The sequence below is a fragment of the Drosophila hydei genome, unplaced genomic scaffold (assembly GCF_003285905.1).
Source record: "Drosophila hydei strain 15085-1641.00,03,60 unplaced genomic scaffold, DhydRS2 tig00000358-arrow-arrow-pilon, whole genome shotgun sequence".
Classification (NCBI taxonomy): domain Eukaryota; kingdom Metazoa; phylum Arthropoda; class Insecta; order Diptera; family Drosophilidae; genus Drosophila; species Drosophila hydei.
The window spans coordinates 664,892-679,997 of record NW_022045716.1 but is presented as its reverse complement, the minus strand read 5'-3'; the positions used below and the strand labels follow the sequence as shown (position 1 = coordinate 679,997).

Sequence of the window (15,106 nt, the reverse complement as noted above, 5' to 3'; positions counted from 1 at the left end):
CGTCGAAGCAATTCGAATGCGGAATTCTTTGGCAGCCGGAACCAGTTTTTTGTTGCTTTTTTTTGTGTTACTTCTACCAATTTTTCAGCTTTTTTTTAGCTACTTTAGCCTTTTTTTGCTGCTTTGCTTTGCTTCTTTTTAATATTTCTGCACGCTTAACTGTTTGGCTTTTTATACCGTTGCAAGCAGCGTTCTCGACATGATTTGCCAAAACGAAATGCGAATGCCACGCCCCCAGCTAGAAAAGCCCGACCACTCCATCCCACTTGAATTGCAGTTGAACGCCAATTCGAGCTGCGTTTTCAGAAAGAAGAAATAAAGTCGTCGCAGCTAGTGCCACGCCCCCTCTCTCGTACCCGACTGTGCAGCAACCGTTAGGTTATGCAACTGGGAGAATAAAAGGAAAGCACCGTTATAGGCAATAAACTGAAATCGAACAAAAATAAATAATAAAACCAATCAGCATAAAATCTGAGCATGGACCAAGAAGAACTGTAAGAACTGGTTCCTCAATTTAGAATTCGAACTCGAAAATTTTAATAGTTGAACCGATGCCAGTTCTAACTGATATAACAGTAAATTTTATTTTCTATATATTTTTTTTCTTTTAATTTTTGTAATATAATATTTGATTTTTTTTTAAAATTTATTTTTTATATTTTTTCATTTATATTTTTAAAAAATGTAATTAATTTTTTATGCTTTGGAGTTTCAATTTTGCCAAGGGCTTAAGCTAATTTGTTGTATTTAATTTGAAAAAAAGTTACATTCACATTTTGAATATGAAATAGAAGCAAATGGGTATATACTGTAGTAATAAGAATCAATCCTAGCTTCAATCAGTTGCCAAAAAAAAGCTATTTACGTTACGCTTGAAGATGAGCTCATTGTAATTTGGTTTATGTCATTAGAATTCAATGCAAAGCGCGCAAATCAAATCGATTCAGACTGCAGTTAGTGGCATCTCTTTTCTACGCCCTAGGCTACCACTGATCTTCGTTCAGTCTCTTCGTTCAGTCTCTCTTTCCCTCTTTGACTACCTTTACCGGCAAAGGCAATGCAAATGTATTCAAATTCCAGTGCATTCCAATGCAATTTACCGTAGCAAATTTCTGATTGGCTGCTATTTTGTGGCAATGACATTTGGCAGCGAGCCAGTTATCGATAGTCGATAGCTTTATGTATCACTCACTTGTTGCTGTTGTTGTTTTTTTTTTGTTGTTGTTGTTGTGGCTGTGTGCTGCTCCCTTGTTTCAGTTAACTGTTGCGCTCCCCTTTGCTGATGCCTCTGTCTCTGCCACTGCCTCTACCTCTGCCGCTGCCGCTGTTATTGTCCACGTTTGTATTTTAAATTACTTTCTTTGTATGCGTTACGATGTTTGTATATGTAGTTATGTATGTGTGTGAGCTGTTTCTTTTTTGTCTGCTTCTTCTTCACTCTGCTTTCTACGTCACTTCGTCACACACATTAGAAGAATTCTGCTACATTTCATGCGTTTTGTTGCTGTTGTTCTTTTTGCAGTTGCAAAAAGCTCTCACTGTGCATATGTATGCCTGTGTGAGTGTGTGTATGTTTGTGTTTCACAGTTAAATATATAAATCAAAAATTAAATTATTAAATCGCGCACTTGCAAAAAAATTAAAATATTTGTGTTTGTTTTGTGACTGTGTATGCGTGTATGTGTGCAATAGTAAATCGTGGCACGCGCGCACTTAAAAAAAAAGGTTCAAATTATACCGACGGATTCTGCGCACACGACCTGCCAGCTATAAAACAGAATATACAATGAGAGGTGAAGTGATGCTCGCAACTGCTCTTGACTGTTGTTCGATAACGTTAGGCGCAACTTGCGCACTGTTATCGTTTATGTCAGCAGCGCAAGCATTCAAGTCCTGCTAACAGTGCTGCTATGTAATTACATGAGCGCGACAAAGTTAGTTCTCCTAAGATATGGAAGCATTTAAATACTGATATATTTCACAAAGTAGATGAATAGTAGCTTTATCTTAGCCAACTACGATACTTAAATTTGATCTCGATCATTCTCCGATATCAGTCTGTTAGCGCACATTCTGCCCTGTTATCTTCATCAAATTTCTCAAAGTTGCGTTAACATGTAACAAATAGGTCAAAGTTGCGTTAACAGTGGCGGCGTTTAACTTCCGTAGAAATCAAATATATTATTAAATTATTTGATTTCAACCAATTACAATTAAAGTGAAAGTGAAACGCCGAAATTCAACTGATATTGGCCTCAAATATACTATCATAAAATACTCACAATTGGATATTACTCAAAATGGTACTGTTAATGGCCAGTGCAGCATTAACAGCTCATTTGAGCATTACCAGCCCAGTTGAGCATAACATTGGTATTTGCAGAATAGTAAACGAATAACAAATTTTAAATAAACAAATCAATTATAAAGACTAAAGACCTTATATGTGTTGCTAAGTTAAAACAATGGCCACAGCAGCTGATTGCGAGACGCTGACAAACAAATGCCAGAAGGACACCAGTCAGACAGATGCTAGCGCTGAACTGTCACAAAGTGTGAATTTTGCAGTCTCGGAAATCGCAGCAAAAGTAACGGAGCAAATTGTAAAAATGGAAATCGATACAGATTTAACCACAACAGAGACCCTAGATGATTTGGATGACCTGGACGTGCAAGCAGGCCACGGCAAAGGAAGCAATGAAAAAACAAAAGAGCAGCAGATGCAGCCAGGCAAGCCGCAGCACTTGGGCAAAGCGCAGCAGCCAGGCAAGGAGGAGCATAAGACTTTCCAGGCGGAGCAGCCATCCCAGGGGCCCGAGGTTCAGCCAATCAAGGCGGAGACAAAGTTGGAAGGGCAAGCAGCAGCAACAACAACAACAACAACAACAGCAGCAGCAACAGCAACAACAACAGTTACTGTAATTGAGATGGAAACCGAAGTCGACTTAAATCTCAGTTCATCCAAAATGGCGTCGCCCTGCAACGCCACCACGCGACCTGCAAAAATCACAAGGAGCACCCTGAATGGCGCTCGTTCGCCCACAATAATCAAGAGGTTACGCAAAAGCACGCGTAGCACACGCTTCAAAGCGAAGCTCCAAGGACGCAACAACCCAAATGGCGGAGCAGCCGGTGCTACTGGCAATCACAATGGCCAGCTGAATGGAAGTGGAGCTGGAGCTGGTGCAGGATCGGGATATGCGCCAAATGCAGCTGGAGCAGGCAAATCGCACGGCAAGGCGGGCTTAGGCGGCGCTTCTGGCGGCTCCGCAGGCGGTGCAGGTGGCGGGGGCGCCAGGAACCGGCGCTCCCTGTTCAAGCGACCCGCACAGAAGACGCCGCGAGTCCAAGCCTCGATGCAGTACGTCAAGAGCGTTTTCTACAAGGGCAGCTACATGCAGATCGGCGACATTGTGAGCATTATGGATAGCCAGCGCAAAATCTACTACGCCCAGATCCGAGGCTTGCTCGTGGATGCGTATTGTGAGAAGTCGGCGTTTCTAACATGGCTAATACCCACCCAGGATAGTCCAGATCCTCAGGAGGGCTTCGACCCAGCCACCTATCTAATAGGTGAGCGAATCTCTTAATCTCAATGGAGCACAGCACTAAATCCTCTCCTTTATTATGCTCTATTTCAGGCCCCGATGAGGAGCTGTCGCGCAAGCTTTGCTATCTGGAATTTGTGATGCATGCGCCCAGCAACTACTACTATGATTGCACCACGCCCTTTCCACTGCCCGATGTGGATGAGTATCAGAGATCTGGCGGCTACATTTGGACGCGCTTACCCACTGTGAAGCGTGAGCGGGAGAAGGAAAGGATTAAGGACCGAGATAGAGACATGGAGCGCAAGTCAGGTGCCTAGCAGTGGCCACGCCTGCGCCGGCAGCTACAGCCCATTCCTCGCCAGCACATGTCAACAACTTAACTTATTTTTTTTTTATATATTTTTTGATTTTTTGTGGAATCTTTAAGAAACTCGATAAGACACGGAAAAATGTGGAGGGCTATTAATGTTGTTTAGCTACTTTCTCTCGTCCGTGTTACTCGTGCTCCTGGGCTGCTCCACAATATGCATGATAAGCTCGTTCTACATCCAGCTCCAATTGCTGTGCCCTTCGAGCAGCTGCGTCCAAACCCTTGCGCTTACCACGCTTTGGCTTGGCCGGACGCTGTGGCTTGGCCAGTGCTTGTGAATCTGCGGATGCCTGCTCAATGGCCACCAGATGCATTTGGCTATTGACCAACTGCAGCAGCTGCATGCGCCGTGCCACGCAAGCCTCAGCTAAAAGAATGCTAAGCGACGACTGATCACCGGGCAAAGTTTCGAAGGCAGCTGCATGAAAGACGCCTGGAATGCCAGCTGTTAACCGAGACTCCTCCTGCTGCTGCTGGTGCTCCACCTTCTGCTGCTGCTGCTGCTGCTGCTGTTGTTGTTGTTGTTGGTGCTGCTGCTCCTCCTCCCGGTACTCCTCCTGTATAGCCTGCGGTATTGAATCAGGCATAAATATGGCTGCCTGTCGAGCCGCACGCAATTCGCCAATTACCTCATTGATAGCCGTCTGCAAACGGGGCGTCACATGTATGTCGTTTGCATTTCGTGTCATGAGCCAACACTGCTCGACCACATCCACAAGCAGGTGATATATCATCTTGACCAGCTCCCGCATCATCGTACTGCTAACACTGGAAATGCTATCCACAGTCTGATTGATTGCCTCCTTGTTGCTCTTCAGCAGTGGATCAATGATTTCGTCGTGTATCAATTGACTACCGCTGCCGATGCTGGGCAACAGCCAACAGAGTAGGAATAGCTTAAAGCCGGTCAGGAAGGGTACCCACGGCTCCAAACAGGCAGTGAAAAAGTGAAAGGCATTGAATACACCAAATACGATCCAATATTTCATCCACGATACCTGAGTTCGAACATTACCGCTTAGACTATTATATGTCGCGAATGCCGGATATAGCCAGCCGACTACCATTATAATCAATTCGTAAATCATCTTCCAAAATTGCTATATTCACCTATATATATAAACCTATATTTTTTGTGGTTTTTGTTATTTTTTTTTTACACGGTTTGAAGACACTTTTTCGCGGCCACACGGAAATTTGTGAAGAAAAATTTCCTATTTCAAGAATTTCGATATTTCGGAGCACGCCTCTGTTTTTGTGAAAGCACTGTTTCGAGTGAGCCCCACACAACTGCTCCGAATACAACAAAATATACAATTAAAACGGCGACTACTTGATTTAAATCGCTTTCAGTTTTCAAACAGAAAACGACAAGCCCGCTCCGTTTCAGTGTTGTAAAGTGTTGCACATGGATAAGAAATATCGATTGGTTTTGCGCCTTGGATAGCAAACTGGAAATTCGCAAAATTTTAATAACATATTTATTCAAAAATTATATACAAAAGTTTATTTTACTACGTTTATGTCAACATACATATAAATATATATTTAATTAATTTAATTTTAATTGAAAACGGAAAGCCAACTGCGCTGTTTGAAAGCTGTTGCGCATCGAAAGTGGTAACGGTTAGAGACCAATTTAAAATATAATCTAGCATTTATTTTCTCTTCTTATGTTTTATTAATATACAAATAAAACCATATAATATAATATTAAAACAATACAATTTTGTATTAGTTATACTGATGCATGTTAGATTGTGGGCTTAGCCTTCCTCTTCGTGCTTGTTCGTGTCACGAATTGCGCTCAACTCTGGTGTCACTGTGACGTCACAGCAGCAGTTCCATGGCTTGCGTTACCTTACCGTTGTCTTAACTCTAAGCGTCTTATCTGGAAAATGGAAGCAGAATCAAATATATCAGCCCGGGAAAGATGTGCCAATCCACCTTCTGTGTGCTTGAGTGATGTGGATGATATATCCGATGTTGATGTGGAAGATGTTGTGGACAAGCTGCATAAAACAATAACATCGAAACCAATCTACGATGAGAAGAGAAGCATATTCAATACAACGCTCGACTTGACAGATGGTAAAACAGACAAAACTGCATTTCATTTGAGTTTTATATAAATAATATTTCTGTTTTGTAGCTGACTCTGAATGCCAAAGCGCCGGCGCAAATGTGGATGCTTATGTTGCGTCTGTTGCTGAGGAGAAACAACTATGGGAAACCTTTACCACCAAAATTTTGCATAAATCGGATCCAGGAAAGATGCTTGCAACCAAGCCGAGCGGCGAGCAGCAGGCATATCTGAATCAGGGACCCAATTTTCCCAGTTTTATGCGCAACTTCAGCAATCTTATGGACGATGGCAATGCGTTTATTCGGCAGCATGAAGAGATGCAGGACCTACAAGAGAACTTAATGGATTGCTGCATGATCATTCAACAACAACGGCAACATAATTGCTTAGCCGAATCGTTGGCTAATGGAATTTCCATAACAAAATAGAATATATGTAGATAAGTTATACGATATATAAATAAACTGGCGATAGTCACGCTTAAGTAGATATTTGAAATTGCAATATTAACCGAAAACAAAGGTATATCGATATATTGAAAAGAAAAAATATATTCATATTGATTGACCATCGGTATTTCTTCTGCTAGCGCATGCTTATCGAAAATCAACTTTTTACAAACAACGGAACATTCCATTAGATCGTGTGAGCAGTAACGATATATATTGACATGTTCTGTATGCGATATTTGGATAATCAGACATAGCTACGATTATGCTTTATTTTAAGGTACAAATCAAATATAAAACTCAAAATGAAATGAGTTGTACAATTGGCGTTTATTCTACATGTTTATAGGTGTGTATGGGCTTACTCCTTGTTCCAGGCAGCTAAATATTTCATAAGATCTGTTAGGCTTTCGAAATCCGTGCGACTGTTAGCTGGCTCATCTTTGCTAATCCGCGGCAAAGCGTTGCCCATTTTCAATCTAAACTCCGCGAACTGCAAGATATTTTACAATTACAATTGTAATAACTATATATCGTTTAATAATACTAATGCGATAGTTACATCTTTGGCACCACTCAGCTTCCAGAATCCATAGCAAAATGCCCCAGTGCCCAATACAGCATACAATGTGCCCCAGCCAAGGGCTCGCATCGCCAGCGTTGTACCTTCATCCATGAGGATGATGCCCTGTTTTGTGGCTTGCTGCTGGAGTACTTTGCTGTCCGATTTCTTGGCTGTGGCCAGCGTGCGAGAGAATCCAAACAGCGCAGAAATGCCGCCGACGAGGCCCATGAATGCAGCCGCTAAAAACAGATATTAGGCGTGTGTCAATTCAATTGGTTTATTAATTTACCTTGTATGCGAAATTTGCGCTTCTTTTCCGCAGCGACTGCATCTACGGCAGAGCCGGCTTCGCTCATTGTTTAACCAGTTTACTTATTTGATTAGTCTTTTATTGTTGTCGTAACCGTAGCACAAGCGATATATCAATACGTTACGAGTTACTATCGCTTGCTGAAATATATCGCGCGAGATAGCGATAGTTACGTTTGTGTGATTGTAATTTAAATTTAACTAAGTATAGAAACAATTTTTTTTTTTGTAATTTAAAAGTTAACTAATGTATTTAACAAAAATTAAATATCAATAGCTGCAATTGCTTATAATTATTAGACAATACTTAAGCATTGTTAGAGCAACACACAAATATCGTTAATAACATTGTCATTAATGCAACCATATTATTTTTTATATCATTAATTGTACCGACAACCCTAGAATTGCTACAAAAAAAGAATTATACTTGTCACTGAATAAAAAAGGAACAAACGTCAATTTTGTTCCGCAACAAAATCAATTAGCAAACTATTGTTGCTTTTGCAGACGTTTTGCCGCGCAAAAAGACTAGCATCGATAAGCGCTATCGCATAAAGTGAAAGCAAAGCGCAGAGTTGCGTTGGAAACTAAATCGAGCACCCACTACATTTTTTAGTGCGCTTTACGGACTGCGTTGCCTCGCGTCTGCATGTAAAAAACCGCGGATATAGCAGCAAAAGTCCATTTCGAGCGTTCAATTGTAATATAAGAACATGCGCTAAACACACAGCAAACAAACGACAACAACTTTATTTTGTTTTCATCGCTGCCAAAAACAAAACGCGTGTGGCCAACCGTGTGCGCTGTACGCTCGCTGGCTTTGTCACGCGTGCAAAAAGTTTTTCAGCAGTTTTTCTCAGTTGCGGATAATTCGTGTCAATCGCGACACTTGAAAGAGTTTTCCGCAACAAGACAACATGAGCACCACAACGGATTCGAAGGCGCCGCTGCGCCAGGTGAAGCGCGTACAGTTTGGAATTTTGTCACCTGATGAAATCGTAAGTAGCTAACAAATCGAAAAAAAAATAGGTGAAATGCGAAATGTGAAATCGACGCCATATTGAAAATCAATTGTCGCAGCCAAAAATTATGCTGCAACAGGCCCATGATTCACTTAGCCAGCGATGGAAGCGCCAAAATCCAAAGCCTAATCCTGATCGGAAATTCGAAGAAATTCGAATTTCAGCATATTTCTTTGATTACTCGAATTGCAAAGCGCATTTTTCTTAATGAAAGTCTGATTTGACATAAATATATCTTGCGTAGCTTACGTCCGATTTGATGTATTCGTTATATATGTATGTATTTGGGCAGATCTGTGGACTAGTCGATATAGACATAACACATCAATTAGCCACATTATACGTGATATGATATTCTAGTATATAGTAGTAAAAAATTATGTACATAATAGTAGTAGTGCTAGAAGTACTAGTAGATCTAGTATAAGTGCGAAAGGTGTTAGTAAAAATACACATGATCAAGTCTAATGCTTTATATTTTTGCTTAACTTTAGCGTCGTATGTCGGTGACAGAGGGTGGCGTTCAGTTCGCTGAGACCTTGGAAGGTGGTCGTCCGAAGCTGGGCGGCTTGATGGATCCTCGCCAAGGTGTGATTGACCGGACGTCGCGTTGTCAGACGTGTGCGGGAAATATGACCGAATGTCCGGGACATTTTGGCCACATTGACCTGGCCAAGCCCGTCTTTCACATCGGTTTCATAACGAAGACAATCAAAATCTTGCGCTGCGTTTGTTTCTACTGCTCTAAGATGTTGGTCTCCCCACACAATCCGAAGATCAAGGAGATTGTCATGAAATCAAAAGGTCAGCCACGCAAACGTTTGGCTTACGTTTACGATCTGTGTAAGGGCAAAACGATTTGCGAGGGCGGTGAAGACATGGACATGACTAAAGACAACCAGCAAGTGGATCCAAACAAGAAACCCGGTCACGGTGGCTGCGGTCACTATCAGCCATCGATACGTCGTACTGGTCTCGATTTGACAGCCGAATGGAAGCACGTGAACGAGGATTCGCAGGAGAAGAAGATCATTGTCTCCGCTGAGCGTGTCTGGGAGATACTCAAACATATAACCGACGAGGAATGCTTTATTTTGGGAATGGACCCGAAATATGCTCGACCAGATTGGATGATTGTCACCGTGTTGCCAGTGCCTCCTTTGGCTGTACGTCCGGCCGTTGTTATGTTCGGTGCGGCCAAGAATCAAGATGATTTGACACACAAATTGGCTGACATCATCAAAGCCAACAATGAGCTGCGCAAGAATGAGGCAAGCGGTGCTGCGGCTCACGTCATACAGGAAAATATAAAGATGTTGCAATTCCATGTGGCAACGCTGGTCGACAATGATATGCCCGGCATGCCGCGTGCGATGCAAAAGTCGGGAAAACCGCTGAAAGCGATTAAAGCGCGTCTAAAGGGCAAAGAAGGACGTATCCGTGGTAATTTGATGGGAAAACGTGTCGATTTCTCTGCACGGACAGTCATCACACCCGATCCCAATTTGCGTATCGATCAAGTCGGAGTGCCACGTTCGATAGCACAGAACTTGACCTTCCCGGAGCTTGTCACTCCATTCAACATCGATCGCATGCAGGAGCTAGTGCGTCGTGGTAATTCCCAATATCCAGGCGCCAAGTATATTGTACGCGACAATGGTGAACGTATCGATTTGCGTTTCCATCCGAAATCCTCGGATCTCCATTTACAGTGCGGCTACAAAGTGGAGCGACATTTGCGTGACGATGATTTGGTCATTTTCAACCGTCAGCCAACTCTGCACAAGATGAGTATGATGGGTCACAGAGTGAAGGTGTTGCCTTGGTCCACGTTCCGCATGAATCTGTCCTGTACTTCGCCTTACAATGCTGATTTCGATGGGGACGAGATGAATCTGCATGTTCCCCAATCCATGGAAACACGTGCTGAAGTCGAGAACATACACATAACACCGCGACAGATTATAACGCCGCAGGCTAACAAGCCCGTCATGGGCATCGTGCAGGATACACTCACCGCAGTACGTAAGATGACGAAACGTGATGTGTTTATCACGAGAGAGCAGGTGATGAATCTGTTAATGTTTTTGCCCACGTGGGATGGAAAAATGCCGCAGCCATGCATCTTAAAGCCACGTCCGCTGTGGACAGGCAAACAGATCTTCTCATTGATCATACCCGGCAATGTGAACATGATACGCACGCATTCAACCCATCCGGACGAGGAGGATGATGGACCTTACAAATGGATATCACCCGGTGATACAAAGGTCATGGTGGAGCATGGTGATCTTATAATGGGTATACTCTGCAAGAAAACTCTCGGCACCTCGGCCGGATCTCTATTGCATATCTGTTTCCTTGAATTGGGTCACGATATTGCTGGACGTTTCTATGGCAACATTCAAACGGTGATCAATAATTGGCTTCTGCTTGAGGGTCACAGCATTGGTATTGGCGACACCATTGCCGATCCGCAGACCTACAACGAAATCCAAATGGCCATCAAGAAGGCGAAAGACGATGTCATCAACGTCATACAAAAGGCCCACAACATGGAGCTGGAGCCAACGCCTGGTAATACGCTGCGACAGACCTTCGAGAACAAAGTGAATCGCATATTGAACGATGCTCGTGACAAAACTGGTGGATCGGCCAAGAAATCTCTCACGGAATACAACAATCTGAAGGCTATGGTGGTGTCCGGCTCAAAGGGTTCCAACATTAACATCTCACAGGTACGCATAGCGAAAGTTTTAATAATCTTTAGCTAAAGCTAATATTCTTGAATTATCTTTGTCTAGGTTATTGCTTGTGTGGGCCAGCAGAACGTTGAGGGCAAGCGTATACCATACGGTTTTCGCAAGCGCACGTTGCCGCATTTCATCAAGGACGATTATGGTCCTGAGTCCAGAGGCTTTGTGGAGAACTCCTATCTGGCCGGCTTGACACCTTCCGAGTTCTATTTCCATGCCATGGGCGGCAGAGAAGGTTTGATTGATACAGCTGTGAAGACTGCTGAAACTGGTTATATCCAGCGTCGTCTCATCAAGGCTATGGAGTCTGTAATGGTCAACTACGATGGCACAGTGCGTAATTCTGTCGGACAACTCATTCAGTTGCGTTATGGCGAGGACGGCCTTTGTGGCGAATTGGTCGAATTCCAAAATATGCCCACAGTGAAGCTTTCGAATAAGGTCTTTGAGAAGCGCTTCAAATTCGATTGGTCAAACGAACGTTATATGCGCAAGGTTTTCACAGACGATGTGATCAAAGAGATGACAGATAGCAGCGATGCCATTCAAGAACTGGAATCCGAATGGGATCGTCTGGTCAGCGATCGCGACAATTTACGCACCATCTTTCCTAATGGCGATTCAAAGGTGGTTCTGCCATGCAATCTGCAGCGAATGATCTGGAATGTCCAGAAGATCTTTCACATCAATAAACGCCTGCCCACAGATCTGTCGCCGATGCGTGTGATAAGAGGCGTTAAAGGATTGCTGGAACGTTGTGTAATTGTCACGGGCAACGATCGCATCTCCAAGCAAGCCAATGAGAATGCAACGCTACTCTTCCAGTGCCTCATCCGTTCGACGTTGTGCACCAAATACGTATCCGAGGAGTTCCGGTTGTCGACAGAGGCATTCGAGTGGTTGATCGGTGAGATCGAGACCCGCTTCCAGCAGGCTCAAGCGAATCCGGGTGAAATGGTTGGCGCTTTGGCCGCTCAGAGTTTGGGTGAGCCGGCCACACAGATGACCCTGAATACTTTCCATTTCGCTGGTGTGTCCTCGAAGAACGTAACTCTGGGTGTGCCTCGTCTCAAGGAGATTATCAACATATCGAAGAAGCCAAAGGCGCCTTCACTCACAGTTTTCCTTACCGGCGGCGCTGCTCGCGATGCTGAAAAGGCCAAGAATGTGCTCTGTCGACTAGAGCATACCACATTGCGTAAGGTAACAGCCAACACAGCTATTTACTATGATCCAGATCCGCAGCGTACGGTTATTGCGGAGGATCAGGAGTTCGTTAATGTGTACTATGAAATGCCCGACTTTGATCCGACACGCATTTCGCCGTGGTTGCTGCGCATCGAACTCGATCGCAAACGGATGACGGATAAGAAGCTGACTATGGAACAGATTGCCGAGAAGATCAATGTTGGTTTCGGCGAGGATCTCAATTGCATCTTCAACGATGACAATGCGGACAAATTGGTGCTACGCATTCGCATCATGAATAACGAAGAGAACAAGTTCCAGGATGAAGATGAGGCAGTCGATAAGATGGAAGACGATATGTTCTTGCGCTGCATCGAGGCGAACATGTTATCTGACATGACACTGCAAGGCATTGAGGCGATTGGCAAGGTCTATATGCATTTGCCCCAAACGGACAGCAAGAAGCGAATCGTTATCACCGATACGGGTGAATTCAAAGCCATTGGCGAATGGCTCTTGGAAACGGATGGCACATCGATGATGAAGGTGCTATCGGAGCGTGATGTCGATCCCATACGCACATCCTCCAATGATATTTGCGAAATCTTCCAAGTGCTGGGCATTGAAGCTGTGAGAAAGTCCGTGGAGAAGGAGATGAATGCTGTGCTTCAGTTTTATGGCCTCTACGTGAACTATCGTCATTTGGCTTTGCTTTGCGATGTGATGACGGCCAAGGGACATTTGATGGCCATCACGCGACACGGTATCAATCGACAGGACACGGGCGCCCTTATGCGTTGCTCCTTTGAGGAAACCGTGGACGTGTTGATGGATGCAGCGGCGCATGCCGAAACCGATCCTATGCGTGGTGTTTCCGAGAATATTATAATGGGTCAATTACCTAAAATGGGCACCGGCTGCTTTGATTTGTTGCTGGATGCAGAGAAATGTCGCTTCGGCATTGAGATTCCAAATTCTTTGGGCAGCAGCATGCTGGGCGGTGCAGCCATCTTTATGGGTGGTGGCTCCACGCCAAGTATGACGCCTCCAATGACGCCATGGGTGAATTGCCATACTCCACGTTACTTTTCGCCATCCGGGCATGGTAAGTTCCAATTTTCTCTCTCGCTCTATACTATATGCTTATAATTCTCTCTCTTTCTCTGTTTGCAGTAAGTGCCATGACGCCTGGTGGACCCAGTTTTTCGCCATCGGCCGCTTCGGATGCCTCGGGCATGTCGCCCAGCTGGTCGCCAGCACATCCTGGTTCTTCGCCTAGTTCGCCGCGACAATCGATGTCGCCGTATTACCACGCTTCGCCAAGCGTTTCGCCCTCATACTCGCCCACGTCGCCGAATTATACAGCTTCGTCGCCGGGCGGCGCTTCGCCAAATTATTCGCCATCGAGCCCCAACTATTCGCCCACATCGCCGCTTTACGCGGCTACGAGTCCACGTTATGCCTCGACCACGCCCAATTTCAATCCACAATCGACTGGATATTCGCCTTCGTCGTCGGGCTATTCGCCCACATCGCCTGTGTATTCGCCCACATCGAATTTCCAGTCGAGTCCCTCGTTTGCGGGCAGCGGCAGTAATATGTATTCGCCTGGCAATGCATATTCCCCAAGCTCATCAAATTACTCACCCAACTCGCCGTCGTATTCACCGATGTCGCCGTCATATTCGCCGTCAAGTCCTTCGTACTCGCCTACGTCGCCCTGCTACTCACCCACCTCGCCTTCGTATTCGCCGACTTCGCGAAACTATACTCCCGTCACGCCTTCATATTCGCCGACGTCGCCAAACTATTCGGCTTCGCCGCATTACTCGCCCGCATCGCCGGCATACTCACAGACAGGTGTTAAATATTCGCCGACATCGCCAACGTATTCGCCGCCTTCGCCGTCATATGACGGATCACCAGGCTCGCCACAATATACGCCAGGCTCGCCACAATATTCGCCAGCCTCACCCAAATATTCACCCACTTCGCCGCTCTATTCACCCAGTTCGCCGCAACACTCGCCGTCGAACCAATACAGTCCAACAGGATCAACATATTCGGCGACAAGTCCACGCTATTCACCAAACATGTCCATCTACTCGCCGAGCAGCACCAAATATTCCCCCACATCGCCCACGTACACGCCCACAGCGCGCAACTATTCGCCAACATCGCCTATGTACTCGCCCACAGCGCCCTCGCACTACAGTCCGACGAGTCCGGCATATTCCCCGAGCAGTCCCACATTCGAGGAGAGCGACGATTAGGCTACACCCAAGGCTGATACTCAAGGTAGAAGGCGGAGTAGGCGTAGGAAGCAGAATTCCCAACTGTAAATTCGACTTATCTAGCAATATATATATATATATATATATATATAATATATATATATGTATCGCTGATTTCCAAAGTATGGACTCGACTGATGTATCAATACTTAAAAAGGAACAGGAAGTCTATATAAATATATATTATAATACCTTACGATCTTTGTATATCTCATTATTTGTCGTACATCCAACTATGTATGTCCGTATATATAAGCTATATATACGACAACAGAGAGACAGATATATCTAATATATATTATTATGATTTATGACTTCATTATTATGTATCTTAATATCTCTATGGTCATACATATGTATATATATGTGTATGTATGTGTAGTAGCTAATTTTTTTTTGCTTTTATATGTCAATCTATCAAGATGTTATGCGAGTTATATGCGACGAGTTCTATCCACAAATATTTTAAACTTTTAAGTATAATGCAAGCTCTGATTATGCACAATGACAAAC

The 15,106-nt window shown here is 44.2% G+C and overlaps 6 protein-coding genes across 6 annotated transcripts in view; 3 read left to right on the top strand and 3 right to left on the bottom strand.

Moving 5' to 3' along the window:
* The window catches only part of LOC111605508 (unconventional myosin-XV), a 31,943-nt gene extending 30,593 nt beyond the window's left edge, over positions 1-1,350 (bottom strand). The window contains exon 1 of the mRNA XM_023324064.2: positions 1,193-1,350. The gene's annotated coding sequence lies outside the window, so the exon portion shown is untranslated. The remainder of the gene's footprint in view (positions 1-1,192) is intronic.
* A 1,009-nt stretch (positions 1,351-2,359) lies between these two features.
* Positions 2,360-3,898, top strand: LOC111605408 (cell wall protein IFF6). The gene is made up of 2 exons (XM_023323913.2): positions 2,360-3,573; positions 3,642-3,898. The coding sequence occupies exons 1-2, from the start codon at positions 2,466-2,468 to the stop codon at positions 3,866-3,868; spliced, it is 1,335 nt and encodes a 444-aa protein (XP_023179681.2). The 5' UTR covers positions 2,360-2,465; the 3' UTR covers positions 3,869-3,898.
* Positions 3,899-4,036: 138 nt separating this feature from the next.
* Positions 4,037-5,260, bottom strand: LOC111605437 (uncharacterized protein T19C3.4). Its single transcript, XM_023323957.2, has 2 exons — positions 4,551-5,260; positions 4,037-4,487 (listed from the first exon to the last, which is right to left on the bottom strand). The coding sequence occupies exons 1-2, from the start codon at positions 5,007-5,009 to the stop codon at positions 4,047-4,049; spliced, it is 900 nt and encodes a 299-aa protein (XP_023179725.2). The 5' UTR covers positions 5,010-5,260; the 3' UTR covers positions 4,037-4,046.
* Positions 5,261-5,598: 338 nt separating this feature from the next.
* LOC111605457 lies at positions 5,599-6,493 on the top strand. The gene is made up of 2 exons (XM_023323979.1): positions 5,599-6,012; positions 6,074-6,493. Exons 1-2 carry the CDS (start codon positions 5,820-5,822, stop codon positions 6,433-6,435), a joined length of 555 nt encoding a protein of 184 aa, XP_023179747.1. The 5' UTR covers positions 5,599-5,819; the 3' UTR covers positions 6,436-6,493.
* A 274-nt stretch (positions 6,494-6,767) lies between these two features.
* Positions 6,768-7,455, bottom strand: LOC111605476 (transmembrane protein 242). The gene is made up of 3 exons (XM_023324014.1): positions 7,311-7,455; positions 7,019-7,260; positions 6,768-6,949 (listed from the first exon to the last, which is right to left on the bottom strand). The coding sequence occupies exons 1-3, from the start codon at positions 7,375-7,377 to the stop codon at positions 6,818-6,820; spliced, it is 441 nt and encodes a 146-aa protein (XP_023179782.1). The 5' UTR covers positions 7,378-7,455; the 3' UTR covers positions 6,768-6,817.
* Positions 7,456-7,826: 371 nt separating this feature from the next.
* LOC111605338 (DNA-directed RNA polymerase II subunit RPB1) lies at positions 7,827-14,665 on the top strand. The gene is made up of 4 exons (XM_023323815.2): positions 7,827-8,331; positions 8,850-11,093; positions 11,160-13,404; positions 13,473-14,665. Exons 1-4 carry the CDS (start codon positions 8,251-8,253, stop codon positions 14,570-14,572), a joined length of 5,670 nt encoding a protein of 1,889 aa, XP_023179583.1. The 5' UTR covers positions 7,827-8,250; the 3' UTR covers positions 14,573-14,665.
* Positions 14,666-15,106: the final 441 nt, after the last annotated feature.